Source organism: Limanda limanda, chromosome 10, assembly GCF_963576545.1.
Source record: "Limanda limanda chromosome 10, fLimLim1.1, whole genome shotgun sequence".
NCBI classification, from domain to species: Eukaryota; Metazoa; Chordata; class Actinopteri; order Pleuronectiformes; family Pleuronectidae; genus Limanda; species Limanda limanda.
Window position 1 is genome coordinate 12,073,554 of NC_083645.1, and position 18,619 is coordinate 12,092,172.

The 18,619-nt window shown below is 43.1% G+C and overlaps 1 protein-coding gene across 4 annotated transcripts in view; it reads left to right on the top strand.

The window, feature by feature from the left end:
- The window catches only part of nlgn3a (neuroligin 3a), a 95,311-nt gene that overhangs the window by 19,615 nt on the left and 57,077 nt on the right, over nt 1-18,619 (top strand). For all 4 annotated transcript variants that reach the window (XM_061079785.1, XM_061079784.1, XM_061079786.1 and 1 more), the window contains one exon: nt 351-500. In XM_061079785.1, the coding sequence (XP_060935768.1) occupies nt 351-500 (150 nt within the window). The remainder of the gene's footprint in view (nt 1-350; nt 501-18,619) is intronic.

An 18,619-nucleotide genomic window follows, 5' to 3' on the forward strand; every position in this document is an offset into this window, starting at 1 on the left:
TGTCTCCTGGAAGGCTACACAAAACCAAACACAGCCCTAATATGTTTGGTTTATGTGAGGTAAACGACAAGGAGCATTTTCCAGCCGAGACGGCAAATTATTCTAATGGGGCCGAACTCTAACATCTCGAGAGGAAATTGTGTCTCAAAGAGCAGATATGATGGAGTACTGCTTCCACCAGTAGACCAGCAGATTGTGTCCTTATAGCTGGTATCTGGGAGGTGACAGTCAGCCCCGTTTTGTGTGTGGCCACCATGTGTTCGTTTGTGCTGTATCTGAATCTGAGCTGACCCTTTGATCGGAGTAGGCGGACGGCAATGTGAATGTGTTAATGATGGCCGCTTTTGCAGACATACGAGACACCGGTGCCAAGCCCGTGATGGTCTACATCCACGGAGGATCCTACATGGAGGGGACGGGCAACATGATCGATGGGAGTGTCCTGGCCAGCTACGGAAACGTCATTGTTATCACTCTCAACTACCGCGTCGGAGTCCTCGGTAAGCATCCCTTCTTTCTTCCTTCACCTCTTCCTCCAAGGACATTTTTCTGGGCCATCTTTGTAGGGCAGCTTGGTGTAATGAGCACTACTGATTGCCACATGCTCTCCAAATAAGACACAAGGGGGTGGAAACGCAGCACTGTAAATACATGGACTGGTTCCTGTGCTTCTTGTTGATGTGGATGCTGTATCAAAAACACGGTAATTGAGTGTGTGGAATGTGGGTTCGTTGTTGTGACTGGGGTTTAGAATAAATTAAGAAATTATTGTAATGAGGCTGGGAAGGGAGAAAAAAAAAGATGATGAGATGGGCGCGATGCTGGAGAGATGGAGTGGAGGAGAAAAGTCTGTCTGAGAGGACGAGGGGTTCTCTCTCCCAGTCGCGGTTGGTTGAAGATTGACTCACACAGCTGAAACCTCTTTCAGACACTGTGTGTGTGTGTGTGTGTGTGAGAGAGAGAGAGAGAGAGAGAGAGAGAGAGAGAGAGAGAGAGAGAGAGAGAGAGAGAGAGAGAGAGAGAGAGAGAGAGAGAGAGAGAGAGAGAGAGAGAGAGAGAGAGAGAGAGAGAGAGAGAGAGAGAGAGAGAGAGAGAGAGAGAGAGAGAGAGAGAGAGAGAGAGAGAGAGAGAGAGAGAGAGAGAGAGAGAGAGAGAGAGAGAGAGAGAGAGAGAGAGAGAGAGAGAGAGAGAGAGAGAGAGAGAGAGAGAGAGAGAGAGAGAGAGAGAGAGAGAGAGAGAGAGAGAGAGAGAGAGAGAGAGAGAGAGAGAGAGAGAGAGAGAGAGAGAGAGAGAGAGGGAGGGTTAGGGTGGAGAGGCAGTGGAGAGGCAGAGGAAGAGAGCAAAAAGAGAGGGAGAGCAAGCTCCATGGAAACAGCTGCAGCAACACAAAATGGAGTTTGTTAGCACACTACCGAAGCTTTGTACCTTTTCCATCCATCTCTTTGACACAGCCGATTTCCCTCCTCACACATTTAGAGTGGTTCTGTGCCGACTACAAACTGAAATCTTCCTGTTGTTGTTGTTTGCATTTGTTTTTCACCGTGAGCTGTTGGCAAATAAGGATACTGCTTAGGCTATTCTATATGTTTGTTACTGTCGAACAAATCCCCCGACGAGACCTAAACCAATTTGTAAGTCTGCTTCTCGGGGCTTGCAGACTTCCCCATCTTGCCAGTGGCACTTTGCCCAAAGGCTATTGGTTCCAAGTGAGGGGATGCTGCAGATGTGTAAAAGCAGGTTAGAAATGTAAACTTTAATTTGTTCTTTTAAAAGCTTGTGCGATTTCCTTAAAACAGTTAAGCAATGTAAGTTTAAGCAAGCATTTAACGTGGGGTAAATATTACATTTGTCCCCGTAGGGCAAAAAAGTACAGAATCTTGAATAATTTGTTGGGAACTAGAACAGATTAATGTGTCCCTGTGGTACATTTGTTGAACAGTGGCCTATGTGGCCATCGGAAGGTTATAATAGTGGTGCAATTTTTTAAGCTACTTTCAAACATGTACTACTGTCAGTTGCTCAACCCAGCACCAGCAAAAGTTCCGGAAAATACCAGAGTTAGCTCATGTGTAAACACAGCAGGGTAATTCAGGTGAGTGAGCGAGTTGAAGATGACACGATGGACGCAAAAGTGAAAAAAATAACACAAAGAATACAAACATGTCAGGATGAAAAAGAGGCACAGCACACGTAGAAGACGCCGACAAAGACGTCAACTGGAAAGTGCAAAGAAAATTGAGAGCTTTTGAAATCAAGAACTGATGCTGACGTGCTGTAAACAAAAACCACGGGATTTGCAGAGTAGGATTTGCACGTCAGGTCCTGCCTCCTGCCCAGAGGCCATCACTCACCTAAATTTTTTGGACATCTTCCTCTTGTCATTAACGTGACTGAGCCGGACAATCTCCTGCTGCGTTCTTCATGTGTGAAAGGAAAAGTCCGGAAAATGTCTGGACCTAATTTTATGCCTATTTTTTAGAGTTCATGTCGGTCTTAGAGCGGCTATAAAGTGTCAACCTTAGTTAGCATTAGCAACCTGATAATGCTCATATGAGTCTAGTAAGCCTGTAGCAGCAAAGACCCTTGTAAGTACTGAGGTGGCAGAGCTAAGAATGTATAATTATGTGTAATTAATTTGATTCCACTTTAAATTCTCAAGTGATGAATGTTAACAGTCCATAGTCTCATTTCACGTCAACATACATTGGTTGAACTGTTGAGTGTTTAAAGCAGCAGGAGGGTGTAGGCAGCACAGATTCAAATAAACTCCAGTGACCAACACGATCCTGATAAAGGAACTTGTTGAGCGTAGTAACAGTGACTCATTGAGGCTGATGGGTTTACATGCTCCTGTAGAACAGATGATTGAGCTACGTAACCAACGGGTTATTTAATAAACCTGAGGGTCAGGGGAAAATTAACAACATCAGAGATAATTTCTCTTTGTTATTTTAAATTAGGTAGTTTCACCTGTTAAACCCTTTAATTTATTCAAATGAAAGCCCAGCCTCATATAGCTTGCAACTATAGGTGTCACAACTAGTCAAGATCTGTGGCCGCTGAGCTTCGGTTGGCCTTTTCATGGCAAGAAAAAAACGAAGGATATCATCAGCCCCCGTCCCTAAGAGAGCCATCTGCCTCAGGTCGCTGTTTATTGAGCTCCACATGTGAAGAGCAGGATGGAGACGGAGGAGTGGTGCTACTTCATCCTCCAGGACACCGAGATGACTGGTGTGGGTGAATCAGGGAGGCACTACTGCATTCATCCTGCGATTCTCCCTTTGATGGAGATGAGAGCGCCACGGCTTATCGATTTTGTCATGAGGATTGCTTGCAGTGAATGTGCCGTGTTTTCCTCGGTCATCTCTGTGGAGTATCATTTTTGAGCATTGTAATCAGCCTTCAGGGTGGTAAGGTAACCGGAAAGCTGGGCGCGCTGCCTCGTGCTGCTGCTGCTGCTGCTGCCGGTTTAAAGCCGAGCACGTAAGCCTGATACAGATTCATGATCATATTTCTTTCATGGCACTTCAATTATGAGTCAGATGTTTCCTCTCTCGCTGCCACATTTTGCTAAATGTCATTCTACATGCATGCACACACACCCTCAAAAACCACATACGAGTACTCCGGGCCCATGCACTCTCGCACACATGCTCTCAATCGCACCCACAGAGAGACCCAAGCAAAAACAAACCACACGTTTGCCCACACGGACGCACGCACTCCAAAAACGTGCACGCACAAACGCAGCCAGGGTGGAAAAGCTCTCTTGGTTTAGCTCCCCGGCAGCCATTCTGAGAAAAATGAGCAGAGAAGAAGTGATGCATGTCGTTGAGCGATAATGTCCATGGCTGTAGCATGGTCTGATAATCTCCCCACGGAACGGCTTTAAACTGTTATTACAGACACACTCATATAAACCGAATAAAACCAAGGCCAGAGAGAAATCAGACCGTGATGGGCCAATTAACATAAAGTGTGAATTGCAGTTCGGAGAACACGAGTGATTATAATTACATGTCTTCATTTTATATTTGTTTACAGTTTTCTTTATATTTAATACGGGTGTCGTTAGCGTTAATCTTCTCTAAACAGCATTAAGTGGAGTCGATAAACTGTTTGTATTTGACTCCATATAACACATTAGCCGACGCTCTCACAGGCGAGAGCCGATATCAGGACGAATGAAAAAAGTTTCTCTCTTCATGCATCGCTTTGAGTCAACAGCAGAGGAATCCCTTCAGTTAGATTATAGAAAAAAAACATCTTTAATTTAGATTTCACCCAGGGTGAGGCAGTTTCATGTAGAAATGCAGAATAAATAAATAAATATTAATGGGAAAAAAAGAAAGCTTTTAATTAGGCTGCTTAAAGGGATGAGGGAATAATGGAGGAGAGAGAATTAGACAAGATAATGAGTTTAAAGTGAAAGCAGACAAGGCAACTCAGACTCCGCTTTCTGACACTAATATAGCTTTACCCCCCCCCCCCCCCCCATCTCTGGGCAATGTGACTGTGGCATTAATAATGCAGATACACATTTGAAATACACACAACAATCTGAATATTTTACTCATTTCAGAGAAACAATAGGCCTAAAGTATTAGGCAGCAACAGGTCCACACTCTCACAACTCTGTTATGAATGAAAGCATTTCTTAAACGTGGAGGAAGAAAAACTATTTCACCAGCAAATTTCAACCAATTAGACGACGGCAAAGGGCATTCAAATGTCAGTGATTGTGAATGTTTGATTTATGTGTTGCGTTCATTTCATTTTCGTTGCACCATTTCTTTGCCGCAACACCATTTCCATTTCTATAGAGACCTTTTTCAAAAATGTTCCTCAAATGGAGCAAAGTGATTGAAAGATGATGCTCAGTGTGTTATGAAATATAGATTTAGCATTTGTTTGGTGTTTTCCAAAAAAGACAGGCCCCAGTGGATTTAATCTATATTTCAGTCTGGTTTTATAATATTTGCTCCGCAGCTGCAGAATACACTCAGACAGAGAGAGAGAGAGAGAGAGAGAGAGCGAGAGAAAGAGAGAGAGAGACTGAGGAGAGATACTGCAAAGATGCAACATGAAGGCGAGTTGTCCAAATTCTTTTCTGAGACTGATGTGTCACCAGCAGCCACCCCTGCTCTGATTTTAGAGGAGTCCACCAAGTTTTTTGTGCTGTTCTATCATCTCCCTGCAGCTCTTAGCCCTACACTGCTGTAATGGTCATTATTGCTTCAAAGGCTGGACCCGAATCCTCCTGAGGCCCCATTCGGAAACTCTCATATCTCAACCTTTAACTATTAAATGAATGAGAATTACTTTCAGAATTCATCTTTCATTACATGGTTGACCCACCGCGGCGTGATCCTCACCAGATGCAAACTAGAGTTCCACATCCGTCCTGTCAGGACCTGGCGCACTGTGCCCAGGTCAGGGACCTGCGGAGCCAAGTGTGTTTACCAAAGAGAATCAGTGTTTGGATTTCTGCTCATCGATCTGTATGTGTGTGTGTGTGTGTGTGACAGAGAAAGTGACACTCTGTGTGTTGCGTGTGTGACTCCTCTCGCGCTTGTGGGGGGGCGTGTGTGGTCGATTGCATGTGGTGCGCGCCTGCGCCTGGTTGCCGCGCCTCTCTAATGATGTGTAATGAGTCCCAGTCAGAGGGGAGTATCTTGTATCACTGCTCTTTACAAATATAATTACTCACTGGCTCTCCAGAGCATGTCAATTTCCCAGTCCATCGGGGGGGGACTTAATTACTAGTTTCCAAATGCATTAAAAATTAACAAAGGCTGCGTCTCTTGCCAAAACCCAAGGTGAGACTCCTCCTCTCAGCCGACTGCTCTATAGAGGCGAGTGGTCAAGTACAGAGCTGAGCTGTGGAGCTCTCACCTCTGACAGGGCTTAGTTGTGACCTCTGATGTCTATCTCCCTTATCTCTCAGATCAAAGTCATTTTACAGTGGGACCATCAGCGCTGTGGCCCGTCGCCTCGGCTCACCCAAGTTTTTCGGGGCCTTCAGAAGAATAGTTTTAGATCCAATCAAAATAATCTCGACCTACTGTACGAGTGCATGAGCAAGTGGCGCTTGAAGCTGCAGCTTGGGTGATTCAGCATTGATTTGTGGATGTGCCGGTTATTCTGTGTGCAGTAAGCAACTCTGCCTTTCTCTGTTATGTCCTCCTGCTAAAGTAAAGAGGGTGACTGTCGGTAATTCAGCCAGGGATCTGGGGAGCGCAGGACATTTCTGGCTGAGTGTGAATAATATTGTACAAACACAAGTTTTTACAGTTGTTTTGTCACCGCGGCGTATAACTGCAGAGCTCCACTGAGAGCTGATCAGCACCCTGTATGCCCCTGGCCTCCTGACCCTGTCGCTGTACTCTGCTTGATGTTGGTTAAGTAGTAATACTATAAGCTGTGATCTGGGCACTTCTTTCTGAGGCCGTGTGCTGTAAAAGCATTGGCTCCATTTACTCTTGTGCACTAGCGGTTTAGATTCTTATCCATCACGCGACACCCGTCAAAAAGGCGTCTGATGGGTCCCAAATTAAATCTGCTGTGGGACAGCGCACCCAAACACGCACAGCTGACATCATGTCATAATGACCTGTCTTCAGAGACAAGGAGAACAAGGAGTCCTTCAGCAGATGGTGTGGTTCCCTCAGAGGCCGGATCTCACCTTCACAGTCAGTCAGTGGAGGATTACATCGAGGGACTTCACTTCCTCTAATTGGTCCAAAACTCCAAACTATCAAAAAACGTGCTTTTTACTTCTTGTGTACCGTTTCCTTTGATTGACTAAGTATTTGTCTGTTGGTCCGGCCCGTGATCTCAGCCATCTTTCACACCTGTTACTTTGGATCAAACTAAACTTAAAAGTCCCAAAGTCTAGACCCAAAAATGTAGATGTGAAAACCCCAAGAAGGATGTAAACATGTTCCACGCTCTAGTATTTGTCTATGGTTATTTATGATTTAATTATATGTGTAAGATGCAGTCTAACAGGGTGAATCTCATTTATCACATCGGATGTTTGGCGTCAGAAAACTCCCTTTCCCAGTGTCTACGAAATAAAATGAGACATGACAACCTCCTGTGTGGTGAGAGTGAATCGACTTAAAATAAACCCTTCCTATAACACAAGTCTCGCTCAGTAAATGTTCCTCAGACTCAGTCATTTCAGTTATCATCTGATATAAGAGCCTGGCGCCGAGCGGAGGAATCTTAAACAGTCGGTGGGAGAAAAAGCGAAGGCAGAGTGAGTTCTCTTTGTCTTTTACTATCAGGAGGGGGGGCTGAGATGGATATTTACTTGTTTTCGGTGCCATTTGGATGAATTGATCCAAATTAAGCAGTGAACAAAAACATTTATTCATCCTATTAATGTCAGGGAGTGAGGGATTGAAGTAATGGTTTTCATGCTCCACTCTGCAGCAGCTTGTTGATGCTGCTTCCTCACAAATCACTGCCAGGAAATTAACTCTTAAGCCGCTCTTGCCAGGCGCGCTGCAACAAACGTCTGGCTCTTCGAGACAGGGCCGAGACGGGGCCCCATTGTCTCTCGGCGTTCGGCTTTTCACTCTCCCAAAAAGATGTTTCCTCTCCAGCTTAAAACTCTTGAAAAGTGTCGATTAAAACTGACAGGGGACAATGCCGACTAGGACTGAGCCACTAGAAATAATAAACATCACTAGCAGGACCTGGAATACTCCGCGTATAAGATGCTTCCTAAATATAGCGCAGCTCAAACATTTAAATTCTCCCTGTTATTAACCTTTCATGATTGCATTTAATTATGTTGTTTCTGGAAAAAGTTTGATTATTCCTGTATTCCTTCATTTCATTTGTTAAGTAGGTTCCCAGTTGCAGCCGGGCACTGGAGGTTTGATTGGCACCGGGCACAATCTCTAGCTCATCCAGACAGTGTGTCATTTCAAATGCTGGAAACCTCCCAGACTGGAAGTATTTAGTCGGTTAAAGGAGGGAAAGCAATCAAAACTAATTGTGTTTCCTCACGTTGATGGGAAGGTCCAAATCTGGACTGGGTTTCCTTCAGCAATGCCTTCATGCAGAAAAGGAAAATCAAACACCAGACAGACATGAAACTACGTACTTTAAATTATTCATTTTACTTACTATAACCCTTGAGATTTTCGTGAAACCATGATTTGCTTTTGTTGAAATGTGTAATTTAGCTTTAGACATTTATTTGCATTAACTCAATATAAAGCAGTGCTATTGTCCACGATTCGCAAAAAACTAAATGCATACATATAACCAGAGATGTTCTGCTACCATTCTCCTTGTGCCGATACTGTTTCCTATACCTAGACTTCCAATACCAGTGCATTTAAAAAAGAAAAAGAACACTAATATAACATCTTCTACATCCACTGCAAGGGATGATTACTATCATTATTTTATGGCCTGGCTCAGCTTAAACCCTTTGACAGAAAAAGACTTGAATGAATGCAAAAAAACTTCTTTCATTATCTAGCTTGAAAGTCATAACTGTAAAAGAACACGAACAAAAGAATCTGAAGGACACACAAAAATGACTTTCTTTAAAGGTTCAGTGTGTAGAATTTTGTGATATCTAGAGGTGAAGTGTGCTAGCCTTCATTTGTCTTAAAAACAGGTGTATTGTGTGAATTGTGTACTGTAAAAAAAAAAATGGCGGCCTCCGTAGAGAGGACCCGCTCCCATTATAAATATAAAGTATTTAAATATAAAGGGCCCATTCTAGAGTAAAGAAAATCATTTGTACATTTGGATGTTTATACACAAGTGAAAACATCACTAGGATTATTTAATATTTAGTTTCTGCCAATTAATCCCTTTCACCTAAAATTTACACACTGACCCTTTAAATAACTTGCTATTAAATCACTAAATAAAGTCTTGAATCGGTACGTGTCGCTGTTTGACTTTTTTCTTTTGTCAAATCTCTTTCTTACGCTACACTACTGATGTCACATCTTGTTTTGGAGCGGCAATGAAGGAGTGATTATTGGGCAAAGAAAATTTCAGTGAAACTACTAAAACTCTAAAGACCTGGTATCGGATCAGTACACAGATCTGCGCACTTGACATTTTCAGCAGTATCTGAGGCCTTTCTGAAGCTGGTATCAGAATCAGAACATCTCTTCATGTATTCTACATTACTGTTTTCAGTTTTGTCAACACATCCCCCCCCTTGGGACTCTCCTGCAGTCGTATCAGGGCTGTGTAAAGTTTCTGCTTCACTTTCTACTGCCACAGCTTTTCATTAAAAGCAACTAGAAAACCAGCGGGTGACTTGTGTGTGAAGCACAGTCACAGAAGATGCGATGTTTGTGTCACAGAGATTAACGTCGACAGCGAGCGCTCATCAAACACGCACGACACTTTTGATAGACGATCAGTTTTAAATACCGTCAGGTAACATGACAATCGACATATTTGATTTTCTGAGTATATTTTTTATCAAAGGCAGTTACCATCTGATGGCTCTGAGCTAACAGCTGTGAGTTGATTTGTTTTCATTTGGCCTCATTGGCTACATCTGCTCAATCAAAAATAAATCATAGTTAAAAAACTGAAAAGTGAAATATGGATTCAATCTGGCAGCTGAATTTAAAGAGGCTTTGAGGTAAATTATTTCTTCTTTGATCGCACAGAATCAAGTATCTTGGCTGAGTGGATTCTGATTCAATTCTATTTTCGACATGGTCAGCCCAACCCCTCAGCTCGGACTCCAAACTTTTTCCAGTTTTCATTTTCTCCAACTTTCAGATTTTGCTGATGTTGATTTCCACATTGAATATTCCCGGAAATGCATTTTTTAAAAAGACATACCCAGTTGCTTTGAATCATAACTAAAAGAGATCAAGCGGTTTCGGGGGCTGTGGTACTTGACGTCTGTAACCACATGTTCCGAATCCTCATAACAACGTTGTATTAAGATGTTCTACACGGAGGGAACAGCAGGTCTCCTCTCAGCACTGTGACTTGAACTCAGATTGCTGATGTACCGTTAATGACTTGTCCTTCTCTTTCATCTCCCAGCAAATGGAAACAAGAACAAAGCTCATTATATTTCATAAGCATGACATTTGAGAAAACTGTGACATTAAGAAATCAATTTCGGCGATACAGTGGTGCTTTTTCACTGTGCGGGGAACAAGCCTCTGCTGTAGCGCTGCCCTGAGATGAAAACATGTTTAGATGATTGCGGCACTTTGGCAAAAACAGTAAATATGCATCACAAAGACATCAAAGAGCTAACCCCGACAATAGCTTTCATCTGGTCAAGAGGTTCCTCCGCAGCATCTCGTGTAGAAATGGAACAATTCAACCGACGACGGCAATATGAAGTGCACAGATGGAGCGGCGGTTCACTGAAGGGAAATGTCAGCCTCGTGTCAGTGTCTGAGGTTGAGATGCTTTACTGCTGGATGTTTGACCTTTACCGTTCGTGATGGAGGCTGTGCTCCTCGCGAAGCTTGCATTTGCATCATCAACATTGTTCGCTCCGGTGGCACACGAAACAAAACTTTTAGTTTGTTTTTTTCTTTTGAGAATGAGGATTTGATTGGCTCCTCCTAGACAGAAGACTAATATTTACCCAGCAGCTCTCTCGCCCTCACACTGAAATGGCGTTGTGCAGGAACAAGAGATGGCATTTCCAATTCCACCTAGGCAATATGTGAGCTCACACTGATTTAGGGCCAGAGCTGCAATTTTCAGGTAATGCCGCAAGCTGCCAGAACTTTTTTTTGTTTTTTCATATTTTCAAGTGGCCCTTAAATTGAGTGTGTTTGTGTTCGAGAGTCAAATAAAGCATGCAGCGACATTTCATAATGCAGTGCGGGCACAGTGGCAAGTGTTGCCAATGCCGTGATGAAGCTGTTCTTTCACCTTTGGTTTTTGGGACCGAGTCTTTTAACTTGCATAAATAGATGTGGCTGAGTTGTGTGTGATTCCCTGGCTGGCCTCCGCCTTTGCTTTCCGAGCCAGATGCCCTTTTAATAGCCACACCAGTAAATCCCAAAATATATCCACGGCAACAGGGGCTTTTGTGTGACCTTCAATACTTAGTCATGTATGGACTGGTTTATTGCCCGGCAATTGCAAAGTGACCTTGGTTTCTCAAGGATATAAATTGAAGGTCCCCTCAACCTTTAATGTGTTATTGCATAACGTATTATACACAACATCATGACCGGGGAACATGTTGCTGTTATAATTGAACCGTTATCGTTCTCCCTTTGTCTACATGAACGGAAGATTTCTTTACGTCTGAAAGGTTCTGGACACAAATTAAAGAGTAAAACAGATCAAACTGTAGCACACAATGATTCAGAAATATTACCATTAGAAAACTAAAGTACATGGAGGGACACAAAATGCTTCAGAAGTAAACATTGCGGTCGGGGTAATAGGAACAGCAAATTACTGTTTTGTTTCTTTACTGAGATATTGACGCAGAGTCGGAAAATCAATTAAATGAAAAGAGTACATCTCTGTATGAAGTATTTGAACCAATATCAGTCTGTCAGAAGATGGCATGGGCGAGATATATTATACACCCGACAGTGAATATTTGTATTTGTTAGACTTATATCTTCAGTCTATTGCCAACTTGTATCGGGATTCTTGTTTATGGTCCCTGAAAGATCTATCTGCGGTGATTCATTGCTTGAATGCTTTGTTTTGCTTTGTACTCTCCTCTAGGAGGGAGTGCGGGCCTCCTAATGGCAGCACAGCTTTTCTTCTTAGTGCATTTGTCCTTGAGGGATTTTTAACTTCACCACCAGACACACACACGCGCACACACACAGAGAGACACTTCTTCTTCCTCAGGGCAAAATACATACAGGTAACAGGCTTATCGAACGGAAGCCAGCATGTACTCCTTCCAGATGAGCCCGGTGCGGCGTGTTTGATCATTTCTGCGCTGAAGGAAAAAAAAATGTGTGACTCCTGCATCCTTTTTCTGTCTTTTCTTCCGCAGCATTGTGAAGAGTAGGTAGGCCGAGGATTCGAGCACCGGCACAGCAAGAAGGAGGACGAAGGTTAAGATTTGTCCATCATCAGATGTGTCCTGACACAGGAGTGATGTGTGTAAAAAGATATATGTTGGCCAGGCAGGTAGAGGAACTTGCTTCTTGTCTTGTAGGGGCATTAATCATAGCAGCGGCCAAGCCTAACCGCCAAGGTCAGCAGTCCTCGCATTGGGTGCAAGACACTCTCCTGCAGCTGCCACCACAAAAGTGCTGCTGCGGAAGGACTCACGGAGGCGGGGGGGCAGGGGGGCTGGAGAGGGTGAAAGGAGAAGGATGTTGAATTGACAAGGTAAAAGTACGAGGAGAGGAATGGGGATGAGAATAAGGTTGGATTAGCGACAACCCTCAAGGGGCGTGGCTGGTAAAAGAGTGGCACCCGAGGTGGCGGCGGAGGGGATTGCTTAGCAAAAGTAGGTGGACATTTTGGAATAATGGATTACAGTGAGAGGGAGGGAGGGGGGAGAGGGGAGGGGGGAGGGAGCGTAGGGTAACAACGTGTGATGCACCGGCACTGTGGGCGGATCGGCAACAATCAGAGCGAGGGAGGTTGCGAGGGACGGCGTGTGAACAAGGTCTGGTCACAAATGCTTTTAATCACACCTCCGGAGTAGGAGTTTGCTTTTATTAAAATGAGACAGAAGTGAGAGTCATGGCCGCTCAGGAAGAATCGTGACTGCTCGGAGCTTTGAGGAAGATGCCAGATAATAAATGTGCTGTTCATTTAGCAGATTACACAGCCAGATACTAAGAGTAATACTGTGACTTAAAACAATGCACCCACAGCAGGACGATAGGAAAAAAAACGTGTGGCGCCATGACAGGTTATATTATACATTGAGCAATTACCATATTGAAAGATTATTTTGTTTGGTCATACATGTTCCGTCTCAATTTCCCTGGTAGAGATAAGAAAGTGTGGAATCTGGAGATTCAAGAGGCTAGAAACAACAGAGTTATCTACTTGTATTTAATAAGGGGCTTTCTGCAGAAAGGATCAACCCACCGAGAGTCACTAGGATCTCAGAGTGAAGATGAAGAACAGTCAGATGCACAGATCTTATATAGGAGAACAAGGCTGTTTGCCTGAGCCAGTTCAGACTGGTTCTGTAGGGTAGTTTTAGACAGGAACCAAAGCACAGGAACAAATCATTTACATACTTTCCCATTGGTTTCTTTGGACAGTCAATAAGTAATGGAAAGGTCAAACAGGTACACAGAAAGGTCATACAGGTTTCAGGTCATAAACATTTAAGGTCATGGAGTCTTAGACAGGTATGCAAAGAGTTACTCTTCAACTATCAAATAGGATTCAACCACACTAAGTCAATTTCCACTATACTTAGTTATTTTTCCACTACAAAAGTATTAATACCCCTTGGTTTTTAACATATTTTCCATCAGCTGTCAATTGAGTTGAAGCATGATACTACTCTTGTTGCTTGCCAACGCCATTACCTCTTTAAAACCTCACTGATGAATCCTGGGATAAATTGGGCCGGGAAGGATCCACCCGTCGGATGCAGTGTGAAACAGTGGTGGGATATATCCCAACTTCAGTCCAGATTCTTCTCCTTCACTACGCTGAGCCTTGATTGGTATCAAACTGATCCGAGTGGGATTTTCCACCATCTCCTCTGCCCGTCCATTATTTTCAGCCCCATTAAGGAGAAGAGAAATTCTCAGGGGGGAAATGTAGAGAATTAAGACACATGCTGGAAGGATTTTCTTGTAGTAAGCCAGCACATAAGGAATTCAGAGGAAACTATACTTTTGCCTGACTGCTTTCGGGCTTATGTAACTTCTACTGTCATTTCAGGTAAGGGAGGAGGGTGTAATTTTAACTCTATGTGGGCATCGAACTATATCATGAACCTGATCAGTTTTCTACTTAGTAGCAGAAGTGGATAGAAACTTTGACCTAAGCAGCTCTTGGCCTCCAGGTATGAGGACTTGTTTTGGAAGATTAAAATATGACTGACTAACAACCAGGTGTAGGTTTGACCTTAGAGGCTCCTGTAGCCAGGTATGCTTTGCACTCTGGGATACAGCAGAGTACACAAACTGTAGCAGCCTATACTGCATTTTTTCTCTCACGTGCAGTACACAGGACCCACTATCTGTATTTTCTTTCTCACTCAGATACATCTGATCAATAAGCAGAGTGGACATTCTCATGTTGTTTGCAGCAATGTTCTTCGGGGGCAATACTAAAAGTTTACAAACTGTTCAACTTCTTCTGGAATGTTTTCACGAGGCCGTGTATAACATTAGAGTTCGGTGAATTTAACAACTCTTAGTCTTATTTTTTTTCTTTGTAAGTGAAACGTGTGCTACTGAGAATGGCTCTCAGTAGCACACGTACCCCTAACAAGCCCCAACAGTCCCCTTATGAAAACAAACGCATATGAAAACACAAGCTCCTGGGCGGAGGTAAAGGACCGAGCTGACTCAGTGGCTCTCTGACATGAGGGACTAGAGGGAGCTTGGCACTGGTGTCTCCCAGCATCAGCAACATGGATCAGAAACAATAAGGTCTAACAGAGTGAGCCTGCCAGATGTGGCAAGTGATGATCAGTTAAAGCGAACCATTGGCCAGCTGATGGGAAGGAGTCCCAGAGGGAACACCCAGGACAGCCCCAGATTCAGCACTATGGACAGCAGACATGACATTAGCTGGTTTAACTTAATGGAGTGGAATAAAACGTGATCACAGATAAACAGCTGAAACACAAAGAAGACAGTGTTTAATATTGCTGAGATGGTTTAAGATTTATTCGAGGTAATAAAACTGTATTTTCTTTCATTTTTCAGAAGATTTAGAAGAAAATAAAAAACATTGATTTAGAAAGTGTGTGTTTTCAGCGGTAGTAGAAAAATCCTTGAGTTTGGTATTTTTGATTGCAGTGCACAGCTACGCACCTGAATCTCATCCTGCCTTTGGTGCCTCATGATCACAATTCCAAATTTCTCATCAGTGTGTTTTTGAGGAGCGACGACGGCAACAACAACAACAACAACATCAACAACAAAAGAAAAGTTATGTATCAACAGCAGCCTGAAGGGGGGAAATGAAATTACATCATGACAAAGCAGCTTACAGAGGAAGGGAAGTATTGCAGATGCTTGATATCTAACAATTCATCTGAAAATTACATATTTACAAAGCAAGTCTGACATGGTTTCGTCTGGAAATAACTTGGGGAAAAAAGAGGGGACATAAACCAGGATACCACAAAAATAGGGAAAGGAATCAGGTCAAACTAGGAGGTTATTTTCAGGCAGTATTGTGTGTGTAAAGCAAGTCAAGACATTCTTTTAAAAATGGAAATGTTCCTACTTTTTAACTAAATTGAAATGGTGATGCTGCACAGTTTTATGTTGTTATCACTTAAATAGATTTTTAAGGTTAATCAGAGGATTACGCTTTTACTTGAAGGGTTTGGCTTTCCAGCAAAAAGAGTTTAAAGTACGGTGGCCCTGAGCGCTCAATACACAGCAACTGTAGCAAACATGTGAAATCAGAGAAAAAACATCTATATCACAATTTACACTAAATCAATGGAATTATTTTATTCATCACCCGTGAGACCTGTAGCGTGTTTCACATTTTCTGGATTTGTGTTTTTTTTGCTGTAGTGTATTGAGCTCTCAGGGCCACCTCATGAATGGATTATACAGCACAAATAGAACTTGCGGTATCACCATAAAAATGTTTTTGATGATATTGAAAAAGATGTTAAATTTGAAATATAGATAAAATGTGAAAAGTAATTAAAAAAGTAAAGTAAATTGAAGTAAATGGAAAAAGAAGGACATGGTTGAAGTATGGTTTAAAACCTTCATGTTGTTGGAGTCTGCTTTTTTTCTTCCCCGCTTTCCGTTCTGTGCTGATTTTTCAAAAACTGTGCACAAGGTACCTAATCAACAGCAGAGCTTAATTGAGATTACGCTGTAGAACAGGAAGAGGCTTTGTTCCTCGCAGGCAAGAGAAGTTCAAGGGATTCTTGTAAATATCATGTGGGACAGATGTGAGTGTCAGGTGCTGCTGAATGCAAGTTTCCTCATGAATAACAGCAGTGTAATGTGTTGATAAATCCTGAACGTCTTGTTGGAGGTGCGTGGCTTCAGGTGTTGCCTGACATTCTCTCCGCGGAGCTGCCTGTCAAACTGACGCTGGGCCTCTGGAGCGCTGTCTCTTTACCTGATGTTGTTCAATAGCGCAGCCGCTGCCCTGGAAACACTGTAGAATCCACAACCTCACAGGCGCACTGTAGCAAGATTGCTCCCCTCATATTCCGAGGTCTCATCTGTTCCTGTTTTGTTTACACAGATATGAGCCCTGCTGTGGTTTCCCATTTCAAATTGTATTAGTTTCTCTCATCGCTAACACGACGTAGCAGGCTAATAAAAGCATCAGTGAAGTGTGCAGCACATGGCAGCCGCTCGGGGAAACGGTAGCTGCAGAGAAGCGGCTCTCATAGGGTATTTTGGAGAAGTGTGGGTCCTCCTCCCGTATATTGGCCACGAGCCCATCTGAGTTGTGACCCCATGCCACTTGCCCTTTACTCTCACTGGCTGCATGCTGCCAAGTTGACCTTTATCATTAACCCTGCTGCGTGCCTGTCATTTGAAGTCTTTATTATTCACGTTTCCCTTTGGGTATATTGTATACCATGGGAGCACGGAGGAGCGATGCAGAGCTAGTTAGCACATTGACACTCAGCAATTACAGCACTTAGCTGCCGCTGAGAGAACCAGACGCGGAAATTTTCAAGGAGACCAAACCGACACATGCAAAATCAGTGTGTTTTCTGTTGAGTTACAGCCATCATTCAAACATGTACAAACAAGTAAATCACACAATTCTCCATGGGCTGCCGAGCGTCAAGCTGTTTTTGAGGAAGCTGAATTCAAATGAATGTAAAGAGCTAATTCATTATGCAGCTTGAACACAATTAGGAGAAAGTGACTTGCTACATTTGAAGAATAAGGCTGAATGATATTGTGTTAAAACCAAATTTACAAATCAAGCACACGTCTGGCACTGAATCTTAAGCTGCAGCAGAGTTATGGAGGAGTTAAAGGTTTATAGTAGCACAGCTGAGAACAGGAATCCTTCCTTTGGCCCTCGAAGGTCGATTTAAAAACAAACCTCAGGACAATAGTTTAAAATTAATCCAATTTTTTTTATTTATTGCCCTTAATATAATGGGTGAAGAAAATCTATATTGAATGAAAAGTCTGTTGAAAATCCAGAAATGTTCTGATGATGACAGAATGGAATGGTTGTTTGCTTATTTTGTTGCTTATTTTTTCTGTGTGTGTGTTGTTTTTTTTTTAAAGCTGAGCACATTGACAATACAAATCAATCAATCAATCATGCAGCAGCAAACCAGCTGAGGCACACGCTCACTTGACTGAGCACCATATGCACCCGCATGCAATGCAGAATGATTATAGACCAGCTTGGAAGAATAATTCAAAAATAAAAAACAAACAGAACCATCAGAAACGTTTATTCTATTAATTAGTTTAATCTCTTTAGTCACACTTTCTTTTGTGCAGCCGCGTTGGTTCCATTTGATGTCTGGTGCTCAGCCCGACACACTGAGACTGAGACACTGTTGATATTCTTTGGACACTCGTCTTTGTCCGCCGCTGCGCTAATCAGCTGCCATTCTAATTAAACTCAGTTTGCACTTGAAATGCTTTAAAACTTGTTCAAACACTTCTGAATGGCAACTGTTTGATGGGACCCATCGCCGCCGCTGTCCTGTTTGCCTGTGATAAGAGCAACGTGCACAAAATAAGTCAGCGGGGGGGTGGGTGTGCTTCTAAAGTGCAGATTGCCTCGTGCACAATCGGAGACCAAGTCAATCCGTGCCGCACACCTTCCCCGTGATATTATTCATGACTGTTTTGTGTTTTTTCCGCCCGATCCCACATCCATTACATCTTTATCACAACTATTTTCATTATCATCCGGCTCGGCCACTTGCCTTCGCTCGGCCTCATTCTGCCGCGTGCCGAGTCAGCGGTCTCCCACAAAAAGTAATCCGCCGCCTTCACTGATGGGCAGTGATACGACTCTCATCATTTCAGTGCTGCCGTGACGCCTGCAGAATGTGACAAACAGGCAGTTGACACCCCACGTCCGCTGTGTCAACTATTCAATTTGAGCAGAACACTATCAAAATTAATCCTATCAAATTACCTGATTACATTACACATTCAATTACAGTGTTTTGGTGCAGCTATCGCCGAGGCCTTTCCATTTGTTAGGCAGGTGAAATATCAACTTTGTACTTGGAGCCAATTGATTGGTTGTGCATAATGTTTGCATGTGAGCTTGTTTGTGGTCCTGTGCAAGTCGTAACAGTCCTGCATAGCATCGAACATAAAAGTATGCCAGAGGACAAATTACAAAATGCTTTCGCCCCTTCAAGATTTTCCATCATCGCAAACAGAGCGGAGGAATGCAACTTGGAATACAGGAAAATTGCAAATGCACGTGTTGGCCCCCTCCTCCTTTACCTTGTCTGATTCAATTGAACAGACTGGCATGA